This window comes from Rhipicephalus sanguineus, chromosome 2 (assembly GCF_013339695.2).
Source record: "Rhipicephalus sanguineus isolate Rsan-2018 chromosome 2, BIME_Rsan_1.4, whole genome shotgun sequence".
In the NCBI taxonomy this organism is placed as follows: Eukaryota; Metazoa; Arthropoda; class Arachnida; order Ixodida; family Ixodidae; genus Rhipicephalus; species Rhipicephalus sanguineus.
Genome location: NC_051177.1, coordinates 81,914,780 through 81,935,074, shown reverse-complemented (window position 1 = coordinate 81,935,074; position 20,295 = coordinate 81,914,780). Strand labels below are relative to the sequence as shown.

Below are 20,295 nucleotides of genomic sequence, written 5' to 3'. Positions count from 1 at the left end.
ATTGTATTTGCTGTTAACCCGCACCTGCGCGTGCGTTCCGCGCATAGGCGCGGCGTGCAGCATCGTCAGTATAAAACTAGAGTCATGTTCAGGGTGGCTAGGTGAATGCAGTAGCGTTAGAGCGCATACCAAAGTTCATGTATGTCAAAATTAGAAAAGAAATCACCACTTTCTTACTCATTTATTTCAGAAAAAAAAAATCGTTACATCAGGTTTCGTGCACCTCAGGACTTACAATAAAGTTTCGCATCCATCCATCCATCAGGTTTGGTGGCAAGTTATTTTCATTAACTTGGGTTGATGACAACACTGAGCACTATGGGAACCTGCTGAGGAATGGAAATCTCTTCGTTAAATTGGGAACTTGTAAGATCGGGCTTCGTTACATAGACTTTTAACTGTATCTATGAGCTTGTAGAAATGGTTGGTTGTAGAAACTAAAATATTTTTTTGTTGGATGTGACTTCACTGCAGAAGGTTCAATTGTATAAAGGCATCCTGACTAGAGAGTTTAACAAGGAGAAATTTTGTTTACTTGCATGCTTTTTATATGGTAAGAAAGGAACTTCTGCATTGAGTTTACCTTTTGGGCTTGCCCGAATTCTGACCAGGGCTGTTTCCATTCTTGTCTAGGGTTACCATGGATGGAGGCCCCAGTTCACTCAGTGCTCAGTCTCCACTGAGCTCTACCAACTCTTCCCAAGACTCGCTCAACAAGGCGGCCAAGAAGAAAGGCATCAAGTCCTCGCTTGGCCGCTTCTTCAGCAAAAAGGACAAGGTCAAAGGGAAGGACCCCTATGGGCAGGAGTATGGCATGTCTGGTAAGCTAACCTTTAGTTCTGTGAAATGATTGGTCCTATTTTCTGACCAGCCTTGTTTGACTTCACCATTTGGGTGCCAGACGCGCCATGTGGCGAATATATGTAGTCACAACTTACCGTATGTTGCCGATTATAAGTCGACGTTTTTTTCATAAAATGACCTTCCATAATTCGGGGGTCGACCTATAATCATAGTTGACCTATACGTGGAATCGTAAAGTCGACTTATCTGTGGGATCCGACAAAACGTCGTCGTCCTCGGATTTCCTCCTATTCGACGCATCGATAATATAGCCGCAGAGGCAGCGAAGTCGCGGCAACAGCTATCTCCCAACGCGCGCGCGCCGCTTCCGGAGCCGGACATTTTTGCGATCTGCCACGACGATCGCGAAACTATGGCGAGACCACGCGAGGCGAAACTACGGAGCGCGTTTAAAAATCACCGCCACGCGGCATTAATGCGAACTGCTTGGGAAACACTCTCGAAAGCAGCATTTCAAACCTTTGAGAGAGCGAACGATGCTCTATGAATAAAGAGGAATTTATCTTGCGATGCGCCCTGCAGTTTTGTTTTCATACAATAGAAACAATTCGTTGACAAACCATCGACGTTCCACAGAAAAGCTGGCAGCGCCGTATGGGCTGGCAACACTTCGCAGGGAACTAAGCCACATGACCAGTCACATGCGCCCACAAGCGTCTTCGCGTCTTTTTGAACTCACGCTTGTTCGCCATTTCTGCATTTCGCTTCGCTTGCGAGCAGTGGTGTGCGCGATTTGCAACGCTGCCAAACGGACGCCAAGATGCCACCGCTACGCCGGCAACAGTACAGCGCTGCTTTCAAGAGGCAAGTGATCCTCTACGCAGAGTCTGAAAGCGGCGTTGAAGCATGGCGCAAGTTTATGTGTCGGAAAAGTGCCTGAGGGAATGGAGAAAACAAAGGACCAAGATCTTCGCGTGCGCTGCTACGCGCCGTTCCTTTCGCGGACCGAAGTCTGAACGATACCCTGCCGTTGAGGAGGCGGTTCGAGATTGGGTTCACGACCAGAGAAGCAAGAGCCTGAGTGTTTGCTACGATGATATTGAAACAAAAGCGTGTACTGTCAACGATGCCTGGTATGGACTGCCAACCGACATGATCCGCGCGGCGTTTTCCACATGCGGCATCTCAGTACCACCGGCACCCATTCCGACGGCGAGCAGCAGCAGTGGCTCACACGATGACGACTGTGACTGTGTCCTTCTCTCAAGCGACGACGAGTCGTAAGCAATGTTTCACGGGCAAATAAATGTTTCTTTGTGTCACTCCCTCTTCTGAAAAACTTATTGGTGAGCTATGGCCGCAGTGTGAGGCTGTGTTCGGAGTCAACTTTTTTTTCCCCTGGAAGGGGTTGCAAGTTGGGGGGTCGGCTTATAAACGGAGTCGACTTATAATCGGCAATATACGGTACATGCACATTCCTTTTTTTTTCTGTCTGAAATATAAAGCAGCTGCTAAGTTCCCGCAAGGTGCGTTGCAGTGAGTGATATAGTGTATTAGCAGGTTCGCCAGGCTGCTTCTTACATGGTTACTTCACTAACATTAAAAATGTAACATTTATGAACAAAACTCCGTTTGCACGGTTGCGCCTGCACCAGCAACTTAAGAGCATCAGGCAACATCACTGGAATCGTGTCTTTTGAGGAGAAATTGTCGAGGAAACATTCCGTCTTGACAGATGCTTCTGATGGGACAGGTTGGATAACAGCTCTGTGAATCAGGCCACGGTGTCAGCTTGATTGCACCAAGTTGAATGAACCACTGTGCTGACCCTGACGAACCTGTTCTTATCTGCACCTGCAGGGGGCATCTACATGGACAGTGACATTTGTGGGAGTGACACGGGAACCCTCTCTATGGCGGGAGGCACATTGGGGCCAAAGACCGACGTGGATCGGCGAACGAAAAAGAAGTGGGTTTCTCTTTTATGCTATTATTCACAACTGTCCCACCAAGTTGTCTTATTGTTCATAGAATTGCAACTTTTCTTCTAAGTTGATGTGATTCAGCACTTATCTGTTAACACAACACACTGTTGAGTGCGATCGATAGCACCACTGTGCTATCACTTTTCGTCATCGAGCAAATGTTCAGCCTTACTTGATTAGAGGATTTCTAAAGTTTGAAGGAACACTAAATCAGGCTCAGCAGTTGAATGATTACTTTTTTTGTGTCTGTCTTGGCACTCATTCAGCAATAAATCATTCTCAGTATTTTAGTACATATTGCTACATTGGACAGCAAACTTACCTTGTGCAAGAGTTACCGTAGCCACAAAAGTGAGAGGCTGGATAGCTGGGGCCGGTGCTGGCGGCACTAAGATGAACCAGGCAAGCACAGAATTGGTTTGGTTTTCCAGAAACCTAGTGTATTCTACTTCTCTGTTGGTATAAATTCTCAGCACTGGCGTAATTTCGAATGTGTTGCTTTTTTAAACATTTTTTCATCAAGCACGCTGGGCAAAAACAAAGAAACATGTCTGAATTGTGGCTTTCCCAAGAATCACCAGGTAACGGTGCCAATGTCTGGTAACCCGGTATTCTGCAAACACCTCTGCGTATACCGCGGTACCGTACTCGCTAAAATTCTTTATCAGGATTTTTAGCGAGTGTTCAAGGCATCTAGACGGTTGCTCGCGCATGTTTACGAGAGCACACGATGCAGTTGAGCGTGTATCATACTTCCTGGCACAATAGAAAACGTTGGAAACAAAGAAAGCACTAGCCGCAAGTTTGACGTCTCAACCCCTTTAATATGTTCAATTTTCAGAGTATGTTTGTACTTGAAGCTTTGTCTTGCCTTTTGACACGTCTGTTTCATCACTGCCTTCTCTAGAACAAAAAAAAAAAAACAGACATTACAGAAGGGTGATCCCCTTTAAAGCAGGAATATATTAGATTGGACTTTTGTGCTGGGGCAACACGAAGGCAACAAAACAGCGAGGAAAATGCAAGCAGTAACATATCAACGAGATCCCACTATACAATTGACGTCAAATATTTCTCCTGCAGAATCAGAGCAAATATTAGGATTTTCAAAACAGTGTGTCTTTCACATAAAATGGCACTAGAGGCTTGAAATGTGTACACCAGGCTGTACAAATACTCTTCGGCTTTTCTAATATGCCACTGTTCATAAACCTTTGACTCCAACCGTTCATGAACCTGCAAGAACTTTCTTTTCTTCTTTTGTGAAAAGGTGCTCTTCTGTGGCCACACTTGAACGCAGTGTCACCAGCAAGATTTTTCTTGTGTGTATACTTTCTTTGCAGGCATGAGCTTTTGGCGGAGGCAATGAAAGCAGGCACTCCATTTGCATTATGGAATGGGCCCACGATTGTTGCATGGCTTGAGGTAAGAGCTCACTTTTGGAGCCCTTTACTTGGGGGTTGAAGTGGCAAGTGTACAAATGTCTGAAGATTTGTTCACACTTCTAAAAGTGAACCAAAGGAGGGACTGGATTAGCTTGTGTAATTTCTGCTGTGATGTACTTATTACAAGTCCTAATTGTATGTTGTGCAAGGCAGTATGACATCGAAGCAATGCACATATTACTGTTCTGCCTGGAAAACTGGCCCATATTTGTGACACCCAGAATTGCTAGAGTCGTATTGAGACCACCGTAATTTTAACATTCAAGGCACTCGCTCATCGTGGTGGACAAAGCTTATGGGATCAAAGATAATTTGATGTGTTGATGTAGAAGAGCTTTACCACATTTATGAAGTTCCTTCCATATAGCAAACACGTGGCGGCTCTTTTGTTGAGTGCGCTGCGTGGGTTGTATAAGGTATATAGGGAGAGATGGGAAGCAATACGTGCAGCTTGATAAGAAGTGAAGTTTGAAGTGGAGACTCATCATCAGTACTGGCAACTAATTTCGTTAATTTTATTTGCCTGTGGTAATGGAAACCTTCTCTTACATTGCAGCTATGGGTGGGCATGCCAGCCTGGTACGTGGCGGCATGCCGTGCAAACGTGAAGAGCGGGGCCATCATGTCGGCGTTATCAGACACCGAGATTCAGCGTGAGATTGGCATCAGCAACCCTCTCCACCGGCTCAAGTTACGCCTTGCCATCCAAGAGATGGTCGCCCTTACAAGCCCCTCGGCTGCAAAGCCTGCTCGAACGGTGAGTCTCTCACAGTAGTGATACCTTCTCTGCTGTAACTCTCATTCTTACTACATTTCCCTCTGCCATTGTGTTCCCTCTCACTGTGACCTGTCGTGTTTGGTCGTGCCCTGTGCAGAGCCTGGCATTTGGAGAAATGAACCATGAGTGGATCGGCAACGAATGGCTGCCTAGCCTGGGGCTACCCCAGTACCGGTCTACCTTCATGGAGTGTTTGGTGGATGCCCGCATGCTGAGCCACCTCTCCAAGAAAGATCTTCGGGTCCACCTAAAGATGGTTGACAACCTGCACAGGTGTGTCTATGCAGTAGTTTTCCCAGGTTGTGGTTTGAAAATGAACATGTTAGTTCATCCACCCACCCTACCTCCCCCATTCGATTTATCAAGTTTTCTTCTCAAGTTTTCATGCAAAAATAAATTCCAACATTTGTTACAACTCCAGTAGCACACGAATTTGTTTACTGGCTCTTGCACACTGTTCTGGTTCAGTGTATACCTATTTAAAATTTAGTGGTCGTTAAGGTCAAGAGAGCATTTTGCATACACTCATAGTGCATTCACATGTACAGTATAACCTCATTACAACAGACCTTCATAGTGAAGAGGATTTTGGTCTGTTGTAAAGGGAGTATGTAAGATCCAAGTACTGTTACAACAGACTTTCATGTAAACGCTGAATGGGTCTGTTATAACCGGAGAGAATTACGAGTCACAAACATGGTCTTATTTTTAACGGGGAACCAAAAAAAATGCGATTTTTGGAAAATAGCATTTTCAGTTTCTGTAGCTCATTTTCTATCTGATTCCAAAATATCTTCACTGAAAACTACGTAGAAGTGCTATAAAAATTTTTTTGCGTCTGCCGACTTGGCGAAAATAGGAAAAAAAAAACAGCATTTATCAAAATTACAGCTTGGCAATGGCGCAACCGGGTGCCACCATTCTGGGCTCGTCGTAAAGAGCATTTCTCCGTGTGTTCAAGTTCTCCGTTTCAACTAGCTCCTCCATTCAAAGTAACATGTGTACAAAAAGCACATGTGTAAAGTTCAATTCAAGGCCTCTGATTGGCTGCTTCTGCCGTGATGCTCGCTTCGGGATCGTCATCTGCTGCTTGTGCGTCGCGAGGTCGTGGCTGTCGAAAATTGCGCTACTTAGTGACGTGTTCGCACTCGTTCAGTGTTCACGGGTTGACGATAATTTGGAACGCTTTAGTTTGGCAGCTGCAAGCGGAAGCTCAATCATCAGATTACGGCAGTGCGCCACACTCGTTGCGAACATTGCAGACGTGCAAGTGTAATAGCGTTGACTCGTTGGACCCGCTGTTAGAGATTCTTCTTATCAGCACTTCGGAGCTTATGACGAAGACCACCGCTGGACAACTCTTTGTACTTGCAATCGAGCATGACGCACTTTGAAACATCGGGCACCGCGGCCACGCACATCGCAACCGAGCTTTCCACTCGATGTCGTGGCTAGGCCTAACTCCGCTCACGGTGCCAACGTACGAGACAAATCCGAACTTTGCGGGCAACATTGCGCTAGCGGACATGCGAAAGCGAAAAAGCTGCAATGTCCTTCGCCGCAAGCAACGAATCGCATCGCCTGCTGGCTCCTCAGAACCACGGATGGGCATTTTGCGCATCGGCAGCGGACTCCCTGACCAAGCTCGCCGCGCAGCGACCGCTCAGAGAAGCGGTGGCAGCGGCTAGCAATTTCGCGCGTCAGCGTCCCAAAACGCAACACCAAGCGCGCTGCGCGCCGATTTTTTGTCGCTACAGCTAGGCATAGCTGATCATTGACAGACCGGAGATCGGGGGCCTTCGTTCTTAAATCGGTACGTCGATATCCGCGGTGCGCTGTTTCAGTCCCGAAATAGGCTAAGTGATGTTTGAAGTCGGAAGTTATTGAATTTGGTATAACCGTGGTAGAAAAGTCCGCTCTAAAGGAGTCCTGACCACCTTGTTGGTCTGACATTTTAGTCAATTATATCCGAATGTCCATTGTACCAGAATCTGTTGTAAACGAAGCTCAATCAATGGAACAAATACGTAGGTCGGCATAACGCCGCAAATTGGTATGTAATATCTGAATGTCTGTTGTAAACAAATCCGTTGTAACGAGGTTATACCGTAGTACATTGTTGCAGTGCTGTGAAATGAAACGTTCAGTGCAATCCCTTCATGCTGTGTAGCGCTATTCTTTTCCTGTATGCTCCCCTGTCTCCTGCTCTGTTATCTTTGTTGTTTTTTCACTCTTTCATGATTGTGTTAATTCACGTAAACATTACGTAACACCAATTCATCCAATCCTTTTGAGCGGAAGCTGGGTTCCGTTCTTTAAGTGCAGAGAACTTGGCCGCCCTGCTTGCCACTTTTGTGGCCCTCAGTCTGGCCCGTATGCGTGATCTCGGGCCCATAACCCACAGATGGCACACATTCTGCTACGAAGTTGATGACTGCAACTTCGAGCAGATTTCCTTCTTTATTTGCTATTACGAAAAGAACAATGAGAAGTTGTCGAACAAGGGATGTTGCTAAATCCACCGTTTCAACGGCTCCACCAACATTCCTTGCTTAACAAATATTCATAACTGCAAGGCTCCTTCTTCCCCTGAACTTCTGTCTTGTCTATAAAATGAAAAGAGTGAATTGAAAGGAAATGATTCTCAGTTTATTTATTTATTCATTCATTTATTTCATTGCCATGACGGTTCTCATGGCCATTTGCTTCAAATTAAAATGTTAATGGCTTGTACAGTGGCTTCTTACACAACATGGCTATGCTTCCGTTTCCTTGTTATGGCCGTGTTTGTTGTCATGGGACAGACACTTGTGGATTGGACTGTTTCACGAAAGCAGTCGAGACCAGGAAGCTTTTACAACATCTCGCAACTCCTTGCTGTTTTCAGAACAAGCCTTCAGTGTGGCGTGAGCTGCCTCAAGCGAGTCAACTACGACAAGCAAGAGCTGGCGGAAAGGAGAAAAAACAGTGAGAATGAAACAAAAGGTGAGTCACCTTTGTGTGCTTGCAGCTTGGCCAGTGACATTGCCAGGAGCCTTCATTGTCTAAAATCCGCATGGATGTGATGCATGATGGATGGATGATTGTCCCAGTGAAAAAAACGAAATGTCGTGCTTGTAAACAGAAACGAAGTGTAGCGTTGGTGAAGTTACATATATTTGAGGTCTTAACGGTGTGCAGTTAAAAGAGCACACTGCTGCAAGATGAATCGTCTGTTGACAGTGTGTTTACTCATTGCCCATTACAATGTTGCCTGGTACAGCTTCGTTTTGCTTTTCAGAATTATATAGCTGTATGATTGCAACCGTGTGCACACGATTTCGTGCATAATTTTTCATTAGCTTTTCTTTTTTCGTTTTTCACCCCAGAAAACTTGATTATTCCGGAGGTGTGAACACTAGAGTAGCAAACTGGTCACCATGAGTGACTTGTGCTGCTACTTTTCTTAAAGTTGTGTTCTTGTGTCTGTTTTGTTTTTCTATTTTGGTACCAATCTGCTCAAATTTGTGTCCATTCTGCGAATGCTCTGAGGTTCTTCTCCTGTTCTCCAGATGTGGTGGTGTGGTCCAATGAGCGGGTGATCAAGTGGGTGAACAATATAGGGCTGCGCGAGTACTCCAACAATCTTCTGGAGTCCGGGGTGCACGGAGGGCTCGTTGCCCTTGACGACACCTTCGACCACTCCGCATTGGCCCTGGCTCTGCAGATACCCACGCAGAACATTCAGGTGAGTGCTGTAGCGAAGCCACTTACACTTAAGTACACTTGATTCTCGATGTAACAAACTGAAATGTAACAAAGCAAATCTAAGACAATATTTTGCCATTATCAGCATGTAACAAGAACAGCAGACTTCCATTAACATGATTTTAGTGAGACTTACAGAATCAATCTAGTTGTGTGACCAGCCTAAATTTAAAAAAGCAGCAGAAAAAAAGTGTTTGTACACATCAGTGCTTTATTAAGTACTATTTGCTTGATTTCAGCACCACAGCCTTATGTCTAATGCACGTCCAATTTAACGTGCACCTGATGATACCGTGTGAAAAAAAATTACTTAGATTAGCAAATCTCTGATTCTGGTGATCAGAAATAACATGAAACTTTCATGATATTTTTTTTTTCGCTGAAGGGAAATTTATTTGCATGCACTGTCTATTGTCAGGAGTCTCAAACAGCATTACATCGCTGTTTAGGACCCCAACTAACCGTCTCAACTAATGGCGAATTCCACTGGTCAAGCCGGAGCAAGTTTTCTTGCTCCGCGTTCGGGAATCTGCGTTCCACTGGTTGATTCGGAGCAAGTTCACGTTTTCCACTGGCAGATTCGGAGCAACCCACTCCGCGACGGAGCGTTCCGAGTTGCTCCGTCATGCAGAGGTGGATTTTGCCGGAACTCCGGCAACGTGGTGACGTCATTTCTGGTACAGTCGGGCAACTTGGTTGTTTTCAGCGTGTTTAAGGCGGGGTCTGATCACCCTGTGCACTTGTTTACATTCCTAAACTGGCGTTGTTTGACTCTGCTGGGCGAGCTTCTGGTTTGCTTCTTGCTCTGAGCGATAGCGAGAGCACGAGTTCTGACAGTAGTAGCAGCAGTGATGATGACGAACCGTACGTGCTCTACGAAATGATGTTTAAAGAAATGTTCCCTGACCCACTGTGCACACGCCCGAAGATCATCGGCTACATCGAAGAAGAGATTTCCATGTGCTCGTCCATATTTGTCAGCGCAACACAAGAAAATGGCACGCCTGCTTTACGCCACTGCGGGGCCGAAATGCGCGCTTTGCAGCGGTACTGTAGCAGCGGTGACCCATGGAAACGCACAGAGCGGAGGCAGAAACAGTTCCCGGAGCCAATTTACGCGACGTATGCATAAACAACTTCCGGAGCAACCTCACGCGGAGCATTCACATGTTTCACTGGCAGATTTGGCTTGGTACAATCCGAGTGCTCGCTCCAGGATTTCGGTGGCCGCTCCGGATCTCCCAGTGGAATTTGCCATAAGCAATTCACATGTTTCACCTGCAACACAAGCGAGTCTCCAGAGAACCAGAGTAATGCTGGTTTAGCATGCCACATGCCAGTTATTTCCTGTGCTACTTTCGCAGTTAAAATGCGAAAGCTTTTGTAACTCAATCCTGAAAGAAGTGCATTTGTCACCATCCTGCACACAAAAGCTTATTTATTTCGCCACCAGCTTGAAGCGCCACGAGCGGCGTAACTGACCGTTGCTAACTCAGTTCGTAAATAAACTCAGTTTTGTATTTTATACATGGAATGAGGTGAATGGTAATAAACTGATTGTGAGCCGTCATTTTTACCTCAAAATTTGCTGCGAAGAGCGGGCGCTGTTGCTGTTGGTATTATGGTTGGGAGACTCAGTGGGGCTACTGTAGAGGCTGGCACGCATGTGCGATGTGTAGTGTTCAAATGCATGTTCTAATTTCAGGATGTAAATGTAACAATGTTCAGGATAGTCATGTTCCAATTTCATGATAGAAATAATGATTGTTTGAATAATGAATGAAGGACCATTCATGGAGATCAAAACAATTGAAAAAAAAATTTGATTAACACGTGCGATGTTAATGAGTCTGCTTCGTACACTTCTGAAAAATGCTATAGGATAAAATTAAGGTCTTTTCATGTCATTTACAATAGTATTTTAACAAAGCTTGACTGTATCCTGTGTTGATTCCTGAATGATTACTTTCAAAGATACTTTCCGCTTTAACAACATTTTGAAGGCATCTGCAACTTTCTCGGCATTGTGATGAAAGGGCAGTGTGCTTGGGCTGTGCCAAGAATGCCGTTGCTCATAAATGTCGGCATCTTAATTTAACCCTGCTGAAATCGTGACTGGCATTACAATTCTGTTGTCAACATTTTAATTCATTTCTTCGTCTATTGCTATGTATTGAAATACTACATCTGGTGACCTGATCTTGCTACAACAACTTTTGCAGGCACGGCAGCTACTTGAGCATGAGTTTAGTAGCCTCCTTATCATGGGGACCGAAAGGAGACCAGATGACGTAAGTCTGCTTTCTTTCTTTGTAATTTGATGCTCGCCATTTTCTTGGCTTCTCAAGTTCATCTTCCTAACTTAGACATTGCAGTGTAATTAGACAAAAATAAAGTGCCTCATGGGAATCGTTCATTTTTATTGCCCTGAGACAGTGTAAACAAATAACCGCAGCGAGAGGACCCACAAAAACTGCAATACTATATGAGCTGTTTCTTCGTGCTATTTTAAGGAAATTAATTCATATCATTTTGCTCAATTCACAATGTTTTTACTTTCATGCCAGTGTAATCTGAGGTAGTGCCACCCAAAGTATTTCACATCTCTTATACTTCTTACTAGATGTTGTATCGATGCATTTCTTTCTCTCTGGATGATTCACTACGCAGGAGGACTAAATATGAATGGAATTAAAAAAAAAGCACTGATCTCTTGTTTCTGAGAACTGCCATCATAATGACTTCCTGTGGCACTTCAGTGGCTTTGGTGTTGGGCTGTTGAGCATTAGGTCACGGGTTCGCTTCCAAGCCATGGCCGCCTCATTCCAATACGGCCAGAATGTAAATGAAACAATGCTTTTAGTGCGCACTACTAAAGAATTCCCAGATGTCAAAGCTAATTGAGAGGTCCCCCCTGAGGCATCCTTTATAGCCCACTGCAGTTTTGAGACATTAAATGCAGCAGCGTAACTGCTGTAGTCACTTGATTTGCTTTGTTTTTCACATTGTGTGCTCACCGACTTTGTATGATCCAGGGACCCAAGCACATGGGCGCTGCGCTGCCAGGTCTTCAGGGAGACCGACTTGTATGATGGGTTCTCCGTGAAAGGAAGATCAGAGCTCTTTTTTCCTTCAACCCGAAACCTTCGAGGCAGAAAAAGTCATCCTGGCAACTCAGCAGGACTACTTTTGCGTGGCTCGTCTCACTTCATCGCTGAAAGGGTGCGGACTGTTTTCAGTGATGTAGTGATGGTGATGATAGCAGTGTTTCCCAGTGCGTGTCTGCAAGGAGTGATGGCACACTGCTGTTCTACACCTTGCTTTTTTTTTCCCTACCATGGCAGTTTTGGTTCTCATGGTCACTCTGTACACATTTGAAAAGAAAAAAATGCACTGGCTCTTGTTTTTAACTAAGTTGTCCGTTGCAAAGAAAAAAAGAAACTTTTTTGTCAACTACGCTGTCATCAACAGTGCAACTCATCGACCAAAAAAAAAAAAAGTCCCAGGTGCACCAATTCCAAAAGACGTTGCACACCACTGCTTTGTCAGGCAGTGGCTTGCCAGGCAATTGACTTGGCAGCATGCTGAAAAGGATGAAGTTTCCAGGGTTGTAGATTTTTTTTTGTATATGTTGCCCTAGATACATCTACTATAAAACTTTTCACTGTCTATACATGTAGAGCTGTTTTAGAACATTGCGCAGTAAATGCAAGATGTGTTGCACACCATTTCAATGTTAAGCAGCAAAATTAGCTTTTAGTAGCTTGAAAGCATACTGAAGGCAGCAATACTTCCAAGATTGTGAATGTTTTTTTTTTTCTTCTAATATGTTGCTCAAAGAACTTGGGAAGTGTTTCTCTCTCCCGCTCTGAGGACCGTTTTTAAAACTCTTGTAGATTCATGTCACTCACTTGCGGCATGAGTTTTTTTAAAGTAGAAGTAATGCACAAGCAACCACTACTTTGCTTTGTTGGGATGGCAGAGTAAGGCATTGCAGTTCTCACTGCTTCTTAGTTTTGGTTTTATCACTCAATGACCACTGGTAAGAGTCTTGTCTTTAGTGCTGAACGACACTATGTAAACTCGAACACCAAGGCAGTTGATTGAATCCCGCAAATACACTGTCATTGCTGTCTGCACCTTGCCAGTGCTTACAGGTGGAGTAAAGAAAGCTTATCTGTTTAGGGCAAGCCCATGGAGCTCCTTTGGTTTTTACTGCATTGTTTTTGAGTATGCTGCCATGTACGTGGGCCTTTGCATGAATGATGTTATTGACTGTGATCGAGTAAAGGTTCCCGGGAACACTGTTGAGGTTGTAACAGGGCATGCTGTCCCTGTACAGCATGGAGACGGCACATTAGGCAAAACCCGGGCCACTTTGAACACTTTCGAACTATGTGACAGAGATCCGAAAATGGGTATCACTGCAGAAACCCTCCCTGGCACTACATGTGCGCTTTGTGGATGGCAGGAAATGTGTTGTCAAACCCTCGAGAACTTTGTGCTGTTTACTTTGCACTTTTCGCGCGGCACACTTGAGTGTGGAAGTCGTGCTGAGCTATTTCATTCGCCCAGGTGCAGATAATGATGATGACTTTAGTACAGGCGTCCCTAATAGGTTCACTGTCAACCATCACTTTTCTTCTAATGCAGAGAGCAGGAACACATAGGTGTATCTGAATGCATTCCAGTTGCTTGAAAGAGAGGGCATCAAAAATGGCCATCACCCAAGTATGACAGGCTACCGTGCAGCTATAGCAGCACTTGAGGGATGAAATTTAAAATTTAACTAGTGTTTCTCTTCTTGAATCCTTTGGCCTCAATGTCATTCCACTCTTGATCGAGCTTTGCACAACGTGGAAGCTGTGCGCCACATGAATTCCTTTAGATAAGGAGGCCTCTGTTGCTGCTTTGAGCTTACAGTAGCATTGTGCTTGTGTTGCTCGTGATTGAAACAAAAGGAAAACAGGTAGCTTATGGTGAAATTATTTTGTTGTACGAGTCGCTTAACTGCCATCTGACACCATTTTTAATTTTTATTTTTGGAGTGCATGAGAGAAGCCATGACCTTCGAATGACAACATTTGAAAGTAACATTCAAATGAATGTAGCCACTGCAAATGACACCTAACAGTGATCCTTTTATTTTAGGAAAAGTTCGGCTTCTTTAATGTGACTGAGCAACCTTACTGACCTATGCTGTAGGTTGTCAGCACAGCGTATTACATTTGCCAAGAAAGCTTGCTCGTTGCTCGCATTAAAACATTCACATCATTAGCTTGAGGCGGGATTAATGGGCTAAAAACTTAGTTCTTCCTGTCAGGTGGTCACATTCTCACATTTTGAAACGTGTTTGAGAAGCAGCTTTCATCCACAGTATCTAGTTTTGTTTGTATAGTTTTTCTTCTTTTCATTGTTTATATGTTTGCAGTGAATTGCGCTTTTGTTGTTGAGTAGTTTCCAATAAGCAGTTGCCAAGGTCAGGCCTGGTTTACCTTGATTTTTTAATCACTCAAGTCATAGTTAGCACATGTTATTTTGATTTGCCGGTGCGTTCGCGCATAATAGTGTAATATATAATGCACAGCACCTTAAGCACATGTTGTTTTTAGTTTGCTTTCATGCCCACGCTATGCCACCACCTTTTCTGCACAGTGTTTTTTGTGAAACTGGGAAGACTAGTCAGAAAGCACATTTGTTGTTCTCGTGATTTTGGTGTTGCATTCAGCCAGCATTTCTCTGGTTTTTTTTTTTTTTGTTTTTTTTTTTGCACTTGCACTGGCAGCTTGCGTGTCAAAAATGACATGCGAATGGTCTTTTCCTCTCCTCCTATTTTATAAAGTTCTAGGTGAGCCGTGTAGCATATTAGAAATATTAAATTAGTTTTTATATTACGTGTAGCACTTGATGCGATCCATTTTCTGGAAGGCAAGTGCGCGTCACATTTGTCTATGCGGTCACGGCATTGATGAGAACGGGGGTATTTAAGTATTTCACTGAACTTGCATCACAAAGTTCTCATTCTCGAATGTTGTGTACGATCAACTTGTGCCAGATATTAGGGGCACAGACATTTGAGACTACTGATCATTCGCTCGGTGTACCGAGGTGCAATGAGTGTACCGAGGTGTAATGAGAATAATGAGTTCACCGAGGTGTACTGAGTGAGATGCTGTTCACCCACAACCATTTTTGTCAAGTGTGCATTTTGAGGTTGCTGCATTCAGTGCGTTTGGCTTTGTATCATTGCCATTCATGAAGGATGTTTCAGTTAGCTGTTGTTCTTATGCCATTTAGGGGCATGTAGGACATGCAGAATGTATGCTTGTATTAAAGGAAGTATCACTGTTTTACATTATGTTTGGGCCATTTTTACCTTCGTTTTGTTACCTTAAATCCGGAATAACTACGATGCACACATTTAGTTTCCGTTTTTTTTTACCGAATTTCTAATGAAAAAAAAAAGAAACAAACAAAATATTGTGTAGTGTATATTAGAGCTTCGAAATGCAGCAGCTTGATAGCGAGACGACTGAACGCGTGACCAACACATATTCTGGAACTAAGAAGCTGTTCTTTTTTCTTTTAATCACTCGTCATTGCTGTGTTAATGCATTTCTGGGTTGTCGCATATGCAGCCTTTGGGGGAACGTCACAGGAGGTATTGAGCTCTGTTTTCAGTATGACTTATATGTGCAATTTAAGGCCACTGTGCTTACCAAAGAAACCAGAACAGTTTCTAGTACTCACTGCAATGAGCTAAGAAGTCTAGACATGGCACAAGTGCTGTGTGCAAGGCTTTCAGCGTGTTTATGCTGTACAGAAGTCAGTTCAGTGCTGATGTTATATAATATGAGAGCAATACCTTATAAAAGGAAAAACAAGTGGCAAATCGTAGGAACTGTAAAGCTGTAAAGAGGCCCCCTTTTTATTTGCGTTCGTTTCATTATTTACCGCTAATCTTGGAATGGAAGCTATGGGACATCTCTGGCATGTGGCATATGTATGTGTAATGAATGAATGGGAATATTGGTCTGAAATGCAGCGTTGAGTTTTGTACAGGGGCATTTGTGACATGCTCGGGAGCATTCAAGTGCTGTCTCGACCAATGGGACAAGAAACAGTGTGTCAGTCAAGCAGCTATGTAACTCATGAGTGTTGCATATCATGCGCAGGCAAGGCTTGTGTTTATGTCTTCCCCTCCTCTTTATTATTATTATTATTATTATTATTATTTGATTCTTCCTCCTTTTGAGCCCGTTTTCTTTCCGTCACAACGTAGCAACCGTCAGTGCATGAGTGATGTCCGTGTGCAAAGATCGTGCATACTACATGTCGGCTTTTTTTTTTTGCAGACTGTGGGCTGCCCGCCATTTATGTTTTTGTTTACGTTGATTGTTTTGTTGTTGTGCTGCTTAATTTGCATTTGGAAATGTGGGCTGTGCTTCACTTGTTACATTGCTGACTCAGGCTGTCTAATTTATTTGTACTTGTTTGCAAGGTTGCATTATTTGTTTAGCACGTCCTTTTGAATTGTGGAACTAAAACGAAAGGGTCTTGAAAGAGCGTGTGCTTGGGCATGTAGGAACTCCATATTAACACCTATAGCGCACAAAAGCAACAAGACACAGCATTACGACAAGGACACAGTGCTGGGTCTGGATCGTACTGCTGTGTATTTTTCCTTTTGTGCACTATAGGTGTTAATAAGAAATGGTCTTGGATGGGGTAAGGGAAATGGGCGTGGGACACAACTGAAATGAGCGGTGGGCACTTGCAGCACCTTCTTATTCACCTACTTTGTGTCTGCACTTGGAGAGCTTAGTTTAATTCACAGCACTTCTGTGAATCATATGCCCTCATTCATAGGCCTGCATGTGCCATGTAAGAAGCCCTAAATTTTATATTCACTAAGAGCTATCAGGAAGGCTTTAAACAGGAAAACATGACTTGGTCTTTGAAGTCACAGTTTAAGGGCAGATCTGAGCAATGCTTGCTGTGTTCATTTCACGATTGAGCGTTATCTCTTGGTAAGGTGGCATGCTGTAAATTTTAGCCTATAAACTTTCAGCATTTCATTGCACTAGAGAGATGCGTAGTATTCATAAAGATCACCTCCAGGCCAGCTTTTATGATCGTCGAAAAACACTGTGTACACCGGAACTACACGTTTATTTGTGTTTGTTTTGTTCACGAATACGGGTGAGCTCACAGTCACAGTTTCAAAGGTGGTCTTGTTTATTTTTTGTGCGACGTGTTGACTTACACATGGCCTGTCTGTTTCAAGTATGTCCCATCATTGTGAGTCACACCAAAAAAAGTCATGTGCCTTCACCAGTGTATCAGTACACCTTGGGACTTGAGAGTTGTGCTTCTTGACAATTGAGGGTTTGTTCTCCTCATTATGTGAAATTATTGTTTATTTCTTTGAGCACAGGAATCGGCAACCTCCCGTGTACCTCCTCTTCTCAAACCTCGCCTGATTTGTCACGCAAGGACATTTTTTCTTTATCAGAGCACAAGCATAGGTGTAGTTTTGTGTGCGTGTCGTGTGCATGTTTATAGAACCTCGGACGCATCAGTACTACCCAGTGAAACATAGCTGTAAATACTGGTGTATATTTAATGTTCATGTCAGTGCAAACCATCTACTTTATGCATGTCTGTTTATTTACCCCGCATAGCTGGACTTGCCTTTCTTTTGTTTGTTTGCAGTTTTAGCACTCGTTTCTCTATTCTGTGGCCATTCACAAGCACTGAGTTAACAATTGCTGCCCCTGGGTGTATGTGGTGCAGAGCACCGTGTGAAATCCCAGAAGTGCGCTGTACATTTTTCCAGAGGCTATGTAGTAGGACTGCTGTCACGTACAAAATGAAAAGTATTATACCTATACATGTTGCATTTATGTGCCAGCCAATTCCGTAGGATGCGCATGTCTTCTGTAATGTATAAGCGAGGACCTTGAGTGATGAGTGGCAGCGTTGCGATGTACCAAAGCGCACATGACTGAGCTCCTGTGTGAATCTTGAGAGACCTTTTGCTCTCAAAAAGTCATAATTTCTTTTGTAAATAAAATTAACATCCAAGTAAACATGATGTGTCTACTGGTCATTATTTACGCAAGGTACTTGCAGCACATTCCATAAGAACATGATAGAGGTATAATGGGCGTCTGTAAGTTATCGGTGCTGGGAGAGTGGAAGCATCACCCAGTTGCATAAGTTACATCCAGCATGTTGCTTCGATGTGCCACAATTCCTTAGTACTTGGTAAGTGTGCTAATGAAGCTAATTTATGCAGAAAAGTAAATGAGAAGTAGTATTCCAACAGATTAGTGTCAATAGATGAACAAATGAGAGCTACTTTTATGCCAAAATTGTACAATGTTGAGAACCAACAGGCAATCAAGCCAAAGGAAGTATAGGGGACGTTATTTGTAGTAATTATGGTAAAATGTTTATACACATTTATATCATGAATGTTTTTAAACACATTTATGATATAAATGTGTATAACATATCATAATTACTACAAATAACGTCCCCTATACTTTCTTTGGCTTGATTGGCTGTTGGTTCTCATTAACATTGTGTCTAACAAATTGAAAACGCGCCCTTAAAGTTTCCTTATTTTGAATTTGTACGATATATGCTTCAGCGGCTTTTTCTTAGGTGCATGGCCCCTAGTTTGGCGACGGCAACTGTTTGTTTTCTTTTTGTTTGCTTGCTGCACGCTAGTGAATCTCAAAGGGCCAGCATGGCTTCCGCAGAAGCCACGGAAGAGTAATGCCGCAAAATCGATTTCTTTTTTTTTTCTTCGAGGAGGTCTGGCGTGCGAGCAAGCGAAGCGCGCCTGAAAAGGCGGAGAAGAGTTCGCCAACGCAATGCGATGTCACAGAACTGTCTTCTTGACAGTTTGCTGTGCAGATAATCTCTTCTGTACAGGCACATCTGAAAAGTTACTTCCCACGGCATCGCATGTCGTATTCGGTCGCAGTGATACAGCCCAGCGCTGATCCCGTTATATTTGCGCGCGCCGCAACGTAGCGCGCAAAGTAGTGCGCGCGTAATCACGCACTGGGAAAAAACATGCTACGCAGGTAAAACAAACTTGCGTAGCCTGTTCATCACAAGCGCGTGAGTTACATGAAACTCTCTTCATAAGCTTAATTTCCGTTCGCTTTGACGTATGGCTCAGGCTGGTTGCATATCTTCGATGGCCCCACTGGCTGAGTGGCTTTTGACGTCACGCCGTTGGAGGCGCTGCAGTTTTGCAGCCAGTGCGGCGCTCCTCAGAGTCGCGGAGTGTGTCGTGCCTTGCCTTCACTGTACACTAAGTTCCAATTTAAGTCATGGTTGTCCTGTTTTCTGACAGCTTAGTTGCAGCTACTTCTTTCTGAAGATGTCATGGTCACTGGGAGGTGAGTGTCGCTTTTTCAGAAATAGGAGGTGCCCAAAAGTACCATGAAACTTCGGCGAGCATCGCGCGCTGCCTACCTACTCCGGCTCTGCGGGCCATGGCTTTCGGAATACGCGAATAGCCGATTTTCTTGCGCTCTGTCGCGTTAACGTCGTTTGTAGTTGCTGCTACGGAAGGAAGATCGCACACTGTTGGGAGCACGGCGACGTTAACGTCAATATGGTCGTGACATAATTATCTGTCTAAATGGGAGGAAATGGGCCGGAAGATCGCAGGGCTTGCGAGACGCGCGCTGCGCGGAGCGGCGCCGTATTGATTTTTCGGTCGATGGGGGTTGGGCCCGCGCACTGGGTCTTCGAAGGTCGTTTGGCGCAGAGTTTGTCACCGGAGTACTAAAGAAATCGCAATGCTTTAAGCGGCACTGATGCATCTGAACATTACTTCGCGGTTGGCGTATTATCACGGAAGCATCGCACGTCAGATGATGTGGAAGGGAGCAGGAACACGTTTCAACTTGGGATATTTTGATGCTCGTATATACTCGGTGAGCGCTCGGAAACTCGAAAGCTGCGGATGTATACACGTCATGGGCGCAGGTTCTTGTTTTCTGTTTCGTTTTACTTGTCAGCCAACTCTATCTGCCATCAACCGTGTTTCGGTTTCTCTGACTAGAGCAGCGGTCGCGGTGTCCATCTAGTGTACTGCAGCAAAGCGGATCGATGGGCGCGGCCCTTTGCCGACGCAGCTCTGTTGCGTAGCACGGTGGATTGTATACGGGGGATCGGAAACCGACAGCACAAGCGTATCGTATAGCCGCCTACGCCTTTTCCGTTTACGAGTAGCTGCCGCTTTCTTGAACGTACGGGCACAGGACGTGCGGTAGAGCGCGTAGGTTGCGCGTATGATAGATCTTGACGTTCCCGACGATGAAGCCGCGTCTTTCGTCGTCTTGTTTTGCCTGTGCATGAATTTCTTGCTATTACTGCTGGTCTTCATGCTTGCCGTTTCGTGCAGATTTGCTGCGTTTTTGTTCGCGGTTTAGGTCTCACGCTGCATTTACCAGAGATAGTTTCAGGGGACGGGTACTTTATCCCATTGTATATATCGATTGATAAT

At 44.3% G+C, this 20,295-nt stretch overlaps 2 protein-coding genes across 6 annotated transcripts in view; both read left to right on the top strand.

The window, feature by feature from the left end:
- The window catches only part of LOC119383240 (liprin-alpha-4), a 45,510-nt gene extending 30,311 nt beyond the window's left edge, over window positions 1-15,199 (top strand). For both annotated transcript variants that reach the window (XM_037651289.2, XM_037651288.2), the window contains 9 exons: window positions 634-821; window positions 2,665-2,773; window positions 4,133-4,214; window positions 4,791-4,991; window positions 5,110-5,285; window positions 7,900-7,997; window positions 8,564-8,739; window positions 10,982-11,050; window positions 11,795-15,199. In XM_037651289.2, coding sequence (XP_037507217.1) covers window positions 634-821; window positions 2,665-2,773; window positions 4,133-4,214; window positions 4,791-4,991; window positions 5,110-5,285; window positions 7,900-7,997; window positions 8,564-8,739; window positions 10,982-11,050; window positions 11,795-11,851 — 1,156 coding nt within the window. In that variant the 3' untranslated portion in view covers window positions 11,852-15,199. The remainder of the gene's footprint in view (window positions 1-633; window positions 822-2,664; window positions 2,774-4,132; window positions 4,215-4,790; window positions 4,992-5,109; window positions 5,286-7,899; window positions 7,998-8,563; window positions 8,740-10,981; window positions 11,051-11,794) is intronic.
- Window positions 15,200-18,976: 3,777 nt separating this feature from the next.
- Window positions 18,977-20,295, top strand: part of LOC119383237 (MAP kinase-activating death domain protein) — a 75,297-nt gene continuing 73,978 nt past the window's right edge. For all 4 annotated transcript variants that reach the window (XM_049412457.1, XM_049412458.1, XM_049412459.1 and 1 more), the window contains exon 1: window positions 18,977-19,180. The gene's annotated coding sequence lies outside the window, so the exon portion shown is untranslated. The remainder of the gene's footprint in view (window positions 19,181-20,295) is intronic.